At 29.9% G+C, this 15,926-nt stretch overlaps 1 protein-coding gene across 2 annotated transcripts in view; it reads right to left on the bottom strand.

The window, feature by feature from the left end:
- Positions 1–15,926, bottom strand: part of LOC106478311 (telomere-associated protein RIF1-like) — a 52,987-nt gene that overhangs the window by 30,901 nt on the left and 6,160 nt on the right. Inside the window, exons 2-14 of one of the 2 annotated variants that reach the window (XM_022381908.1) lie at positions 15,086–15,206; positions 11,152–11,310; positions 10,596–10,633; positions 8,855–8,958; positions 7,857–7,945; positions 7,371–7,560; positions 6,237–6,329; positions 5,616–5,754; positions 4,587–4,738; positions 3,253–3,337; positions 1,550–1,705; positions 1,176–1,283; positions 220–374 (exon numbers count right to left, since the gene is read on the bottom strand). In XM_022381908.1, coding sequence (XP_022237616.1) covers positions 220–374; positions 1,176–1,283; positions 1,550–1,705; positions 3,253–3,337; positions 4,587–4,738; positions 5,616–5,754; positions 6,237–6,329; positions 7,371–7,560; positions 7,857–7,945; positions 8,855–8,958; positions 10,596–10,633; positions 11,152–11,310; positions 15,086–15,165 — 1,548 coding nt within the window. In that variant the 5' untranslated portion in view covers positions 15,166–15,206. The remainder of the gene's footprint in view (positions 1–219; positions 375–1,175; positions 1,284–1,549; positions 1,706–3,252; positions 3,338–4,586; positions 4,739–5,615; positions 5,755–6,236; positions 6,330–7,370; positions 7,561–7,856; positions 7,946–8,854; positions 8,959–10,595; positions 10,634–11,151; positions 11,311–15,085; positions 15,207–15,926) is intronic. The other variant, XM_022381909.1, reaches the window with a different exon arrangement.

Below are 15,926 nucleotides of genomic sequence, written 5' to 3'. Positions count from 1 at the left end.
CTAACAGATGTTCCTGCATATAAAAGCTATCTACAACAACAATTGTTACGGTGTGAAGGTCTTTTCCAAGTTTATGAAATATAATAATAATAAAATATACTACAGAAAAAAAATTCACTGATAAAATAATATATTAGGCCAGATAATATTGTCTTATGAAGAGTATGATTAACATCTGAATTTTATCAACAGTGAGATGATCTGAAAAGCAGTACTTACCAGCAGAGCAGAATTCTGACACAATTTATTCTTTGTTATATGTGTTACAAATTCCAGGAAATCGTTAATAGCATTGTTATTCTCAGTTTTTTTCTCTTCTGTTAAGGAAAAAACTCTCATCACCAATAATTGTAGTAACTGCTGGGATAAATCAGCTGAAAATAACAATAGAAAATATATTATAATTTCCATTAAAAAAATTTTGGAAAGGATATATTTTATTTTCTTGACTGGAAGAATTTGGAAAACATATATATTACAGAATTATATCAGATCAAATTAGAAGATTAAACTTTTAGTTAATATCCAAGTAATTATCAGATTGAAAAGTTTACAATTGTAATCTTTTTTGAACTATTTCCAGATTTTACTTTCATAACACACACACAGTATTCATGCACCCAAAATGTGTGCTTAATTAATTAACATTGGTTTAAGTTATTCTAAATCTGCAAACATGCATACATTTTTTGCAGTAGAAGGTTGGATTTAGGAGACATGGTTTGTTCATATGCTACTGGTGAAAAACAATTAAGCCTTAGACAAGGTAGTTAGATTTATTGAATTGAAAATTTAATTAAACATACAACACTTGTAATTATTAAATAAAGAAAAGATATTTATACTGGGTGAGAAAGCCATCTTATTTTAGTAACAATCACTTAATATAAAATGTACAACTGTTAAGTTGCTAGAAAATTAAGCGAGTTTTTAATTGACAGCTATTAGTACATTACCTCTTTTCTGGACATATAATTTCCCTACAGCAGGTTGTAAACTATTACAGATAGGGAATTAATAATGGTGACATATCATAACAAAGCTGACATGCACAAATTTGACCTTTTTTTTTTTACAATACATAATTCCTTACCACCTGCTTTGTCATTACTATTTAGTTTAACAGAACTGACATGTACCAAACTGACCATCCTACAATACATACAGTTTCTTACCATATGCTCCATCATTAATTAGGTTTGACAATCCTTCTCTGACAGCTTCTAACAAAATGGCAGAATGCTTCACAAATGAAGAATCAGGAAGAAAGTGTTTAAGAGATGCTGAACATAAGAAAAGAGAACAAGTTCAATAGCTACAAATATGTTGTTTTAAATTAAACATAACTTAAAAAAAAAAGATCATCAGCATATACATACATATCTATATAATAATTCACCCATAAGAATATTACACAAATTTAACAAACATTCAACTGCAATAATTTCAAAAGTTCAAAAAGAACACAAGAATACTAGATTGAACACTTTTTGAAAACACATAGCCAACTAAATTTAATTAAAAATAGATAAGAAAATTATTAACTTACGAATTATCATGTGATGCTGTTTCTTTGTACTCCAAACAAAACCAGGAGATGACAACCGGGGTTTTTCTAATAGTCTTACTAAGATTTCACATCCAAGTCTTGAAACTTGTAGGAACTTTGGACTTTGAATTACAGAGCCATGGAACTGTAGACCTTCTGAGAAAAACAAATTTCATATTTTGTTGTTTCTTTTCGACAAAGGTAACTTGCACTAAATCATCCTTAACCCATTAACTGCAGCAGGAGCAGCTCAGTTGCCGTTTTCTGGCTCACAGATAAAACAGAGTTGCCATCAATAACAATAAAACGGTAATTTTCATCATTCGCATAGGGTTATAGTTATATATGTGCGACTGACGAATATTTTCGCCATTCGCAGCTGAGCCATAGAACTTCAATGACGGAAATATCCGTCATCCGCAGTTAATGGGTTAATTTAACTGATAGACTAGTGGGAAGGTGGCTAGTCAATAGCACATACTTCAAACTCTTGAGTTACTCAAATCAAATGGGATTTGATTGTCACCCTTATACTGTACTCAAATGCACTCTTATAATGGTCCCAAAGATTGTAGCATGATTTTGCAGCATAAGAACACAAACCATGGACCCTTTGATTTACAGTACAGCAAACTAATTGTTAGGCCATGTGCGGCTCTTAATAAATTTTCTGTTTTTTTAGAAATTTAAAATAAATTGTTTTGCTTGCTTATTTGTTATTAAGTACATTGGTGCACTATGGGCTATATGTGCTGTGTATCAAAACCTGATCTTTTGTGTAATAAATACTCTGACTTATTGTAAGTCACCAGGGGACATATCAGAATAGAAGTATAAGAAATGTAAACAAAAAAGTTTACATATGTAATTTACATTAAGCTTGTTTTTTTTTTTAAACAAGTTAAGATTTTAGTGAAGCTGTAAAAAATTTTCTAATTGGAAAGGAAAAAGACTTGTATGGACAATTGTTTGCAATGTAAAGAGTAAAAAAATACATAAGCTGTATTTTTCATAGAAACTCCACCTATACAAATGGTTATTCTTCAGTTTTTCTCCAACAAATGATTATTTTTGCTTCAGCATAACACTGAATCTTATCCCTTTCTTTCATTCTGTGACAAACCAGTACACCTGCTCTTTCACATTCTAGACCAGTGGTTCCAAACCTTTTTCACTGATGACACCCTAACCAACTTACTTTGATCTGTACAATACTACAGCAGCCACATGAAATAGTTTTTTTTATGTTCTTAATTACTCTTCATTTAGCAAAACTCTTGCAACACCCCTAGCAACATGCCATAACACAAGGTTTGGAAACCACTGTTCTAGGTGTTCAAATATAATTTTTGTGGTGATCAGGATTATTCTTTAATTAGCACGTTTTTACAACTTATATATAAGCTTATAAAGTTATAACTGTTTTATTTTTCCTCCTTGAAGGGATGTAAATTTTGAAACTTTTAGTTCTTGTGTCACAAGCCTCCCTTCTTAATCTTGTCTTCAAAGTAATTCAACTATACCATGTTTCAACAAGCACATGAAAATTATACCCGTGGTTGCATCATTATTAATAAGGATATATATATATATATAAAACCTAGCTTTCAGGATGACAGTTGACATTTGTGAGTTAAGAATTTTTTACTGTAAAAAAGGCTTGAGAAGGTTAAGTTTCGATGCTACAAAATAATACAACCTACCAGATCGACTGGAAGTAACAAGAGGCAAATCCTTAGTTTTTTGAAGTTGTGATGAAAAGCAAAACTGCAGAAGTGGGAAACATACCTGTAGGAATAAATATAAAAATACAACATATTTATGAAATGATGCTATTTCACAATAACAAGTATATTTCTAACATTTCGAACTCAGTCATGTTAATAAAATGTTTCATATGTTTATATAATCCCGAGTTTATACATCAAACGGCTTTATATTAAAAAGTTACAGTAAACGCTCTCCCTTATGATATAATTAGAATTTTTTTAGGTTAATCAATATGCATTGCATAATTGATAAAATGTAGCACTTAAACTAATCTTATTCACATTACCTCAAAAACTAATATATAAGGCAAACTTTAAATACTTTTTTGTGAAGTAGAATATTCATCATAGATTTTAAAATAAATATAGATAACTATATGAAGACTGCTGGCAATAAATGAAATATCTAATTATTCCCAAGTTTTTATAGACAAAAAAATCTTCTCTTGATCACAGTTACCTAACTTGGAAGATCCTGATTAAGAAGGAAATCTTATATACATTTTTCATTTACCTATTGTTTTTGTACCCTTTAACAAAAATATTTAAGCAGGTTGATTAAAAAATGAAAAAAAAATGTAACAACCATTGAATGACTTACCATAATTATGTTATTACATCTTGCGCAGGTTAGCCTTAAAATGATAATTCTTACATTTTTACAGAGTTTAGAATGACTTGTGTAAGCATTTTTGAAGAAAAACTATTTTTTTCTCAGTGATATTTCCCTTAGTAACACTGATGGACAGAAGTCAATTTTCAGCAAAAATTGCTCACACTAACCCTACAAAAATCAGTGTATCTTTGTTAGTACTTCTCTCTTTCAGAATTGCCCTACACCTTTGATTCCTCATAAAATAAGCTGTATTCTGATAAAATCTAAGATTTCAGTGGCTCAGAGTAGTTTAGCAAATATGTTCTGGTTAAGTCAGAGATCACTTATTAAACATAAGTTTTTGTGAGTATCACTCTTCTAAATCTTGCTACTATAACTAAATAAACTAACAGTTTGGCACAGAAGACTAAGCTAAAGTGTTTTTGAAAATTTGTACCACTGACACACACTACTTAATATTGCACTACTAAAAATTATATCAAATACAGCAAAAGTCAAAAGATTTTTACTTTTAAGCTAGATATTTTAACAACAGTATAATATGATTTTCTTACACTTTTACACAATTCCTGTTCCTCTAAAATCAGTCAATTACAACAAAAACATTTCTTTAGTAGTGGCATCTGAACTAAAAAAAAACTTGTGAACATACCATATCAAAATTATCTGGCAATTTTTCATCAAGACACCAAACTAAGTGCCACCATGTCCTTAATCTAACCACAGCAACAGACTCAGTCTTGCTGGTATTGGCCTTCAATGCTTGCAGGAGGAGTTTTAGTCTTTTGCCATTGTTAAGTACTTCTATATAAGGTACAAAGATAAATTCATTAACTTTTATCACCAAGAAAGTCTCCTCTATTTCTAAAGCATGCCATATCAAGAGTGTCTGCTTCATTTTACAACTATTACATACATTTGCTAAAGAAGTCTATTTCATTTTATTGACACTCTATTCTGTCTGAGCATATTTACAAAATTTCTCTTTAACACTTCATTCTCAGGATTCTGTGTGGTAGTAAAAGAAAGTTTAATTGTATTCTTACAATTTTTAAACCATTTAAAATTTCATAAAATTAATTTATGCTTTTGTTTCAGTAATATAAAGCCATATTTGTGTATTTAAAAATTTCTACAGTTTCAGTAACATTGTCTTACTTCTGAACAAATTGGTTCTGCTTAAAGGATACTATTGTATTTGCACATCTAAAAATGTATGTTCTGTTCCATTAAATCTATCAAATATACTACAAAGGATTTTCTTCATAAAAGTTATTATATTCATGTAGAGCTTTAGAACTTTTTCTCCATTACAGCCATATTTTACAATCATATTCATAATATATTAAACAAACTTTTATTATCTGATAAATCATTCTTCACAGTTTTTAGTTCTTGCAATAACCAATTGTGGTAGAATAATACTTTATCAAGGCAGAAGATTACTGAAAAAGTGCAAGAAGTTAAAAGCTTTCAAACACCCCTATTCTATACAAAATGGTAGAATACAGTGTTAAAACTTTCACTGAAACTTTATGCAAGTACAGAATTAAAAAAAAAAAAATCCCTTGTGTTGTGCACATTCTATAGCTTTTGAGTGGAAACAATGAATTCTGAACTTCTATTAAATGTAAATAACAAACAACAAATTGTTAAGATATCTTGTAATAATCAAACTCACCAACATTTAAAGTAAAATTGTCAATGAGTTCTCTCCATGCGGTTAATGCGGAGATCTTAACCTCCACAACATTTGACTTGAATCCTCTTTCAATGACTTCAAGAAGAGCATTCATTAGTGACTTTCCCTTATGAAGATTCTGTATAACAGAAAATAAATACTTCAGTGGCATTAGAAAAAATTGTACCTTTTTTTTGTTATATAAAAAAATTTAAACTTTAGGTTATTTTTGAAAACTTGACAAGCATGGTACAGTCACAAATATCAAATTCAACTCAAATCACTGCAAATTACTTATCCTTGAAACACTAAATAGAAAATTAAAGATAGTGATTCTTTTTATTATATTTGAAGTGTAAAATGTATTAATGTGACAATCACAGAAACAAAATGAGTTTATACTGTGTTATCTAAATCACCTAGGAGACTGCATGTGTGTGTGTGTGTGTGTATATATATCTATCTAGCATACACATACATATTATGTTGACTAATAATTATACCATAACATTTCCCAAGTTTTTAAATTTATTTTTCTGTATGTTTTCACAGCTCCACTTTTAACCTCCAAATTTATCCAAAAAGAATCAAATTTACACATAAAAACAAAATTACACTTACTGTTCCCATCACTCTAACCACATATCCCCAGATCTTTAAAACATGTTGCTCTTGTTTGTTCTTGAATAACTCCAACATGTCTTTAAGCAAATGCTAAAACAATAATTTTTTATACTAAGCTTAGTACATGACAATTCAAAAGTAAAAAGCAATAAAGGATTATTTCTACATATTTAAAATATAACAGCTTTTTCTAGCAACCTACTTGTGAATGAATAATGCTTCATCAATGCTTAATATTCTTGACAAATGACTAATGTGTCTAAACATAACTAAATAGCAAGGTAACAGACATATAAAAAAGTCAATGCAATATATCAAAGTACAAATTAACTTCTTTATTAGAAGTTTGTTTTCCATTATAAAAGCATTTTATCACATTTTTCAGAAAAGAGTGAGAGGCAAAACTGATAAAAACAATTGAAGACAGAAAATCTAATTAATGTCATTAAGAATCACTATAATGACCAACAGTTGTTTTATTTCATAATAGCATCTATCAACAGTATCCTTTCAATCATGAAGCTGAAGTTGGTCTAGATAAACTCTTAACATTCTACTTAATTTTAAAAATGTAAATGAAAACAATATTACAAGAAGCTACTGTTGTTTCACTACATAAAATATAAAACTATGAAAAACTGTCACATTCAACAAATGAAATTAAAACTGTTACAACTTAACGTACTATTTTTATAATGTTTTAATATGATCCACAAACCAAATGTTGTGTTAATTAGACAACATATTTTTCTTACACTTAATCACTGTGCGTGTACCTTACTATAATATTAACAACACCTATCATTATGAATATGGCTGGTTTATCAGAGTAGAAAAAATTACTGGAAGTACCAAACTGTACTTTATCTGCTAAGTTTAAGTCAATATATTCAAACACATCTATGCTCCTACTCAATAAGTTATAAAACTATCTTATACTATCACCAGACATTAATGTTCAAATTTAGGTTTGACTAACACTGAACAACATCTTTCTTTGAAAAATCCAGTACATCTATTGTTTCAGGACTAAATTTTCTTCACTTGCTCTCTCATGACATTAACACCAAATTTATGCATTATGCTATGCATTTCAATAGTTTACTTCATTTTAAAAATTTAATAACTTACATTGGTGAGAAGAGTTGTAAGAGCTGGCCCAACAACTTCAGAATTGGATGATATAGTTGTAATTGTGCTTTCCAAGATGTTAGAGGCAAGTCCTTGAATTTTTATTGCAGGATGACACAAGGGAATAAACACTAGGTGTGCCCATTTAGCAATATGGAATGCAAGTTCAGTGTGATAGTCATTTACAAGTCTGCAAAAACCAAAACTCCCTTATGATCTCTACACTTTTGTACACTGAAAAAAATTACATAAGTAACCTTCTTGCAAGAAGCACTAGAAATACAATCTGCAACAACATTTTAAAAATATGAGATACACACTTATATATATAATATATATAATCATTTAATAGATACCTAACATTCAAATTTAAAATGGATAATTCTAAAACATTCACATGTATATATATCTGTATGTGTGTGTGTAAATGAAACTAAAAAAATTAACTAGCAAAAACAAGTATTTTGATTCTCAAGACTTATGTACCTCATTAGCAACTCACAAGCACCATACAAAACAGTTGCAGAATCTCGATGATTGATGCCATGATCCACACAGGACAGAAGATTTTCTATCTGTGATAAATAGAAAAAATTTCACAAACAGAAAGAAACAAAGTCACAAAAGAATAATGATATGGAAAATCAAGAGTAATAATTTGAAAGAAAATAAATGTCATTGAAAAATCAAAGTACAGATTTTGGGGTTTTTTTGTGCCATAATTTCTTTATCATTTGCTATCACAGAAAAAACTACAAATATACAATTTTTATATCTTGTACTTACAACAAAACTACTGTTTACTACTTTACTAACTTAAAAGCTATCTGCTGCACAAATATATAAACTAAACAATTTACTTAAATACCACCTCATTTATATTATTAGCTAAGTTAAATATTTTCTATATCATAAAATAACTAGATTAATAGAAAAGTCACATAGATTAAGAGAAGTAGACAGTTATAAGATACAATGTTACTTCTTCCAAGCATGAATTGGACAATGCTTTTTCACTTACACAATAAACGATAAAATAGTTAAAATTATTCCAATTGTTAGAATTAAATTTATGTTTAATTGTTTGATATTCAATTTTATAGTTGCATAAAATGTCATGTAAATAAACTTAACTTAAAACAAAAACAACATACTAATTATGCACGAAAACATACTTTTGAAATATTAAGTCATGTGTTGTTATTTAAATACAGAGAAAATTGTGTATTACTTGTCAATTATAATTTTGATGTTACAAAAGACATGTCATAATAAGTTAGCATTTTTAGTTGTTGAATTTAGATACACTACAAGAACAAAAACTCTTTTAATCATTTTACTACATAAACATTAAAATTCTAATTTATAATATGAATAAGGAAACAAGTATAGTAAGAGGAAAAAATTATACATTTTTAACTAGCTGCTGTTGATGTTAGAGCAGCTTGGTTGTCCCTACTTTTTCTTGAAAAATAACTTCTCACCTTTTCTTTGTACACCTCATAAGAAAGCTGAATTTTGGAGAGACACCATAAAATCGTACTGCAAATGACTTTATCTTCAGTTTGGACACTCAGTTTACATAAAGCTGAAAAAATTAAATAATGACATATTGTTAAAAAACAATTTCCTAAACTTTATTTTTACCTCTACTGTGCACTTGTATAAGTCTACCTACATGTGTCATGTTACTAGAAAAAATCATTCAGTATATCTGATGTCAAAGATAATTTTACAGGGCAAATTAAAGGAAGAAACTGCTGTTAAGGTTTTCAGTAAAAAAATATTAATTAACTTCTGATCAAAGCAGCTCCCTACATAGAACAGAACTAAAAATACACCCAGTACTAAGTATAGTTAATAATTAAATATACTGTTCTGAAATTCTTACTTATTATGATTAAAATTCATTGTTTTATCAGTTAAGTACCCTTACAGTTAACAATATTTTTGGTTGTAATCCCAATAATGGCTCGAAGCTATCAGTGCAAAATAATCTTTATAATGAAAAACTAACAACTAACTTTGTAACTAACTTACAAATAAGATTTTTAGGTAAGAATAATATTTTTTTTTCACTTATTTTGACACTATTTATTTTATTTACCATGAACCACAGTAGTGGTTCATAACAGGGATCATCCATTTGTTGTTCTTTATTATTATTATTTCTTATTGTTCCAATAACCTACAGCAAAAATAGGCTGTGAGTATTGTAATAAAATCTGGGCAATATTACTAAAACATCATTGCACATTGTGTAGGGTAGTTTTAAGTTCATTTCACTACCTAGAAAATAACAGCAGCTGTATAACCATTCACACCCAATCATTTTAATGTAGTGTATGCTTTATATGGAGCCTCATTATCTACATGCACATGTATATAGCTCCATGCAGGCTGTGGATTTAATTTAATGTTTATATGGCATGCATGAAACATGTACCATAGCAATTATTAAATTACTGTCGCAACTGCACTGATGTTATGTATCATTTGTTTACATATAGGGTTGTTGCCCTTTCAAAGATGAAGCTGCTGAAAGGAATAAAAGTTTTTTACCATTTTGACTATGTTAGAAAAATTATCTAAATCATAACAAAACATCTAAACTGTCCCCCACAACAAAAATCTTTAAGCTCAGTTTCGAGCATTGGATCAGCAGTGATGGCTGAATCTCCTAAATATTACAGCTTTTAAACATGGAGTCAAAATAGGGATTTTTAGCTTGAGGAAATAATGGCAACACTATGTCTCAAACCTTAAGCTTGTTCATTTACTTCTCTGGCAATTGCATTTTCACTTTAAGCTACCTATCTTGTTTCTGTAATTTTTTGAAGATCCCTATTCCCTCCTTTCTAAATTAATAGTTTCTAATAATCTTGTATATTATTTGAATTAACTTTAATATGATTCACAAGAACTAGCAAAGCAGCAAGAATGTTCCATATTAAGTAATAGTGTTTCTCATTTTAATTATTCACGATGGGAAATTAGAATCAAATCGGGTCATGCCCATTAAAACAGTATCAATCTTTAGTGCTACAATGAAGTTTAAATTTTACTGTAAATTTGTTTTAATAAAATATTTTGATACAGAATTGACATTCACATACATTATAAATGTATGATACTAAGTGTACATGTAGTTTCAAAAGTATAAACCTGTGTCATTCATGGAAAAATAATTATTCATTAATAAACACAAGTTAGATGTACACTCACCTTCAACTATCTCTGTTTGAACCAACTTGTTTAGTTTCCTGACAAAAAAAACAAAGTAACACTGTAAACGAGCTACTGGTGGTTAACATATCAACATACAACAAGCAGAAGGTAATTGTCAAAGTATGGTACATAAAGTAATACTGTAAACAAGCTACTGGTGCTTAATATATCAACATACAACAAGTATAAGGTAAGTGTCAAAGTATTTTCAGGTAAGAAGTACAGAGGAAGTTAAGAACATGAGTATCTTGAAGGTAAAACATAAGAGATTTATATAAACATTTAGCTTCAATGAAAAGAAAATATTATTCATAAAATGTCATTTTAGCTTTAAAATTGTTAAGTCCTTTTACGATGTCAGCTACACATCTTTTTCGAGATAAAACATCCATGTCTACAACTGAGATACACATCCAGAAAATTTTTTAAAAGTTGATGTTTTTTCCTTCAAGTCTTATGAATATCAACAGTAATATTGAAGTCAATTTTAAAAAGCATGCCCTTTGAGCTTATCATTTATCCAATCCACAAAAAAATATTAAATCATGCTTACTCTGCTAGAGTCCTATGTATTAAGACAAGGCCAAGCACCTTAATAGCTTCTTGTTGCAAAGATTCATTATCAGCAGAAATATCCCTCAACAGACACTGACTAAGCACTATTACATGAGGTTCAAATTTATCTAGACTGCTGCTGTCTTCTTTCAAAATGCTATAAGATGACAAGAAGATTAATCACTATAGTGAAAAACAAATTAATGAATAACAATCAACAAGTATGCTGTATCCAAAATCACTAAATACAGACTTCAGTTGCACAATATGGTAAACAAAATATGGCTGCTTCACAAAATTATCACAACTATAAGTTTTCAAAATAACAAACAGTCAATTTTTATAATACATTTTTCAAAAAAAATGTTTATGGTCTAGATAATCTCCCATCCTTAACTACAGCCCATTAATCACCTGTCTACAAATTTTTCACAATTATCAGAAAAACAAAAAACAAAAACTTGAAAATGTTGTGGATTTTGGTTGATTTTATTACACTTGATAACAATTGATCAAGACAGAACCCATTAATGCAGTTTAAATTTAAACCATTCAAATCACTGTGAAAGTAATGCTTCATCGAGGTAAGGCTCATTCATCAAAAAATACCCGTATCAAAGTAGTAGGAAAAAAAAAAAGCCAAAAAACACAGAAGGTAAGATTAAACTACACCACACTATTTATTGCTGCAAGCGTGCATGAAAGTATTGCTATAAAACTGCAAAAGTTTGTTTCAAATGCAAATGACTTTAACATATGTAACCTCAACATTGAATGGTCTGACTTTCTTCCAAATTTGAATTTCTTGCTTTCTTACAGAAGCAGAGAGTTAAACTTAAAACTTGTTAACCTGGTGAAATGTTGTAACCATAGTTATTATACTCTGTATATCTGACAATAAACAAGTTTTAGATAACAGGATACTTCCTTTAATTATTTAGAAACAAAGAGTGACTTTAAATTTCTGCCTAGTTGTTTTCCTTCATTTTTTATGCATAAATTGTAGTGATTTGATACTTCATGCCTATCTTGTCAACATGTTTATGTTTCATGGTTATTTTGTTTTAATACTCACTTATATAGTGTAGAATTTTAATTGTCAACATTTCTCAAAAACCTAAAGCTATTTAAATTTTTATGGAATTCTTTCAAGAATATTTATATTCATTTTTGAACAATATAAGATTTTTTCCCAAATAACTAGCAAACCTCAACTGCTTTTTGGCTGTGATCACCAGAAACAATAAAGAATGGACAGCAAAATATGAAAGCATGAATGGAGAGAAAACTAAATACTTGCTCCCAGATCTTTCAGCCATCAAGTAAGGTACAGGCTCAAAAGCAACTGGTGAAAGACCCAAAACATCATATTCTTGATGAATCAACTGAAAAAAACAAATCAAAATTTGTTCAGGTAAGTTTGTTTTGTTAGAGAAAAGCAACGTTGGGCTATCCATTGTCTCCAGTTTTAGGAATTGAACCCCAGATTCCAGCATTGCAAGTCTGTAAACTCACCACTGTCCCACAGGAAGACTGAAAAACCAACAGACTAAATGAAGGTGCAGGAAAAAGCAAATCTAAGTTCTAAATTCTCTCCCAAAAGTCAAGGATTGCTCGCAATTCCAGCCTCAGAACACTATCAGAAGTGGGATAGGAGAGACCTGAATCGCTTATGTGCCGGAAATAATAATCTGGGAATTCATACCCTAAATCAGCTTGCTAATCATTTAAAAAAAAAGGTAGAAAATCAACAAGGTAAAACGAGAATGTTCAAAGTATCTATGAACAATTGCAGTACTGAGAAACTCGTTAGTGACACTTTGTCGAGAAAAACTGAGAAGATTATCTGAATGGAGTGCTTATATACAGTACCGGGATATAGGGCACACTGATGTAGGTGGAGAGTATCATCAGACAAATATTGCCAATGGCAATTAAGTGGAGTGTGAAACACTGGGGCAAGCGAGAAAAAATCAAACCAATGCTTAGATGGACAAAGGAAAAACCCTGTCAGTCGAGTAATAGCTGTAAGTTTGAGAGGAGGTAAGTATTATTGGAAATACTTTTTTGATTTAAGAAAATGTTAACTTTCAACCAACTTTTAAAAAAAGAATAGAGCTCTCTTGGAAAATATGTTTCATTGGCCATTTTCACACACACACAGAAACAAATAGGATTATTTTCAAAAACAAATATAGGGTAACTGGGAGGCCTAATCTCAGCCTAACACAGATGTTATGATGTTGAGAAGTTCTTTTAATTATTTGTCAAGTTTCACAGTATATACAATACATAAGCAATTACAAAGCACTTCAGGCTTGATTAGGTAGAAAACAAAAGGATATTAATATGACCATACTTACATCACATGCTGCTTTAAGCATTTAATGCTTTTGCAAAGCTATTTTTCATTAATATGATAATATTTTCATTTTAAGGTAATCATGTTTAATCAGCTGTGTTAATAAGATAAAGTGTGATGTAGACAAAACAAATAAATTGTATACACTACAAAGTTGATTCATAATGTTACAAATAAATTAAGCTGAGATTTTTAGTTTGTTTGAAAAGATATTGAACGTAAAGGGGCATTTTGGCCCATCAATGTTGTCATTACTCTGAACTTCCCCAACAAACAGAAACTAATCACTACATCCATCCCTGATTCCCTAAATATTCAACCTTTTTCTTAAACTACTTTCAAATTGTACAATTCTAGACAGCAAGACTTTGTTCCACATATTTACCAACCTATTGGTGAAATAAAACTACCCAAACTAGGGATGGTTTGACCTTTCCAAATTTTAAATTCATAACCTCTTGCCCTACTCCCTAAGGATTCAGCATGAAAAAATTTGATTTCTCATTCTTATCATTTCCCTTAATACTTTTTAGTATTTTAATTAGATCACTCTTGACTCCTCTCTTTTCAAGATAAAACAAGTTAAGTGATCTCAACTTATTCTCATATTACAACTCATTCATTTTTGGCATCATCCTTGTAGCTCATTTTGAACCCTCTCCAATAACTATGTCCCTAATAAGATAAAATGACCAAGATTATACATAATATTTCAACTGAAGCTTTACTACTGACTTTATGAATTTTTGTAAATTATGTATAACTTGTATTACAAAAACTATGTACATTTCCCTACACTTATCCAAATTAAATACCTTCTGCTATGTCTCTCCAACTAACTACCCAATCTAGGTCTCTTCATAAAATCCTATCATTCTCATTAAAGTCAGACAGACCGAAGATTTTTATATAATCAGAAAACTTGGCCAATTTCCTGACTGTCTCTATCAATGTTATTAATATAAACAAGAAATAGCAACATTTCTAGCACAGATCTCCGAGGTACAATACTTGTAACATTAATTCAGTTAGACTAAACTCCATAAATAACTTTATACTTTCTCCCACCCAGCCAACTTTCAATCCATTTAACTAACTTACCTGCTACTATGCTAAATGATGTAATTTTTTTCATCAATCTTTTATTCAACACTTTATCAAACTTTTTTTTGAATACCAAGTAAATGAAATCCTCTCCTTTATCCTTATCCAGACACAACATTCTAAAAAATGTTGGTAAGTAAGCAAATCAGGATTTTCCCTTTTTAAAGTCACAGTGGTTGTATGACAAACTATTGAACTATTTAAAATGATCCTGCAAAGCATCTTTTTTCAGTTTTCCTACTAATTCTAAATTATACTTAAAATAATAATTTTTATACATAATTATCATTAACAGTTTAATATAAAAGTCATTATACAGGTTTTATCAATTTTACTTGTTTAAAAATGATGTAACTTCTCAAGAAAATGGTTAAATAGAAATTTAGAGAAAAATCAACATAACATTTCAGTTCAAGTAAAACCTGAATAAGGTACAATAATGATCTACAATTTAACACTTAATTACCTGAACAAGTTTTTATATAAGTGCACAAAGTCTCGATCTTCCTCACTTTGGAGCTGTTGTATCAAAAAGTTCGGATCCATGGTTTATCAGTTCTGTCAGAAGACACTCAATAAATTATTCTCTGCAAGAAACCAGAACAAGCTAATGACTAAAAAGTATCAAACAAATAAGAAAGATGTTAAATGATTGTGAAATGTTTTAAAAGTTAACATTTTCCTTATCTGAAAATGTACTTCTGATAGATACCTCTTGACACAGAAAACTATCTTCCTCATATGTCTACCTTAGTAATTTGCATGCCATCAGTCTTTAGGAAACTCCCACCTAAACCCATTAGATTTCTTATGATTTGCATCACTGCACAATGACATCATTATGCAGCAAAAGCCCTCCATCAATAGAAGGGTGATACAGCCTCCTTGCACACTAGCTCCCTCTATGCTTTTGCACTCATAATCTTCATTCTATGATGAGGCAAGGAAAATTAAGTTGCACTTGAAGTGAGGAGGAAGAGTGGAAAGTGTGTGAAGAGGCAAGTATCTATCGGAAGTTATAATTTTCCTATACTGAAAGCATATTTCCGATAGGTACTTACCTCCACTCACATAATTAGCTATTCTTGTTCAGTGCTGCCCACTATATGCAATTTTTTTACGCGTGCTACAAGCCTTTTGCCTCCCCTCCTTTGGAAATGACTCATTCCAATGTATCTCTCATGCAAATCATCATGTGACATCCCTCCAACAATAAGAGTATCACACACACTCTGATTATGCATGTGACTCCCTCTATTCAATTCTACCAAAATTAGTTTTGGCAGAAAATGGAAGCACTGATTTTC

This window comes from Limulus polyphemus, unplaced genomic scaffold (genome assembly GCF_000517525.1).
Source record: "Limulus polyphemus unplaced genomic scaffold, Limulus_polyphemus-2.1.2 Scaffold199, whole genome shotgun sequence".
Classification (NCBI taxonomy): domain Eukaryota; kingdom Metazoa; phylum Arthropoda; class Merostomata; order Xiphosura; family Limulidae; genus Limulus; species Limulus polyphemus.
Note: the sequence above shows the minus strand (reverse complement) of the source record. Positions and strands in the feature narration are given on the sequence as shown.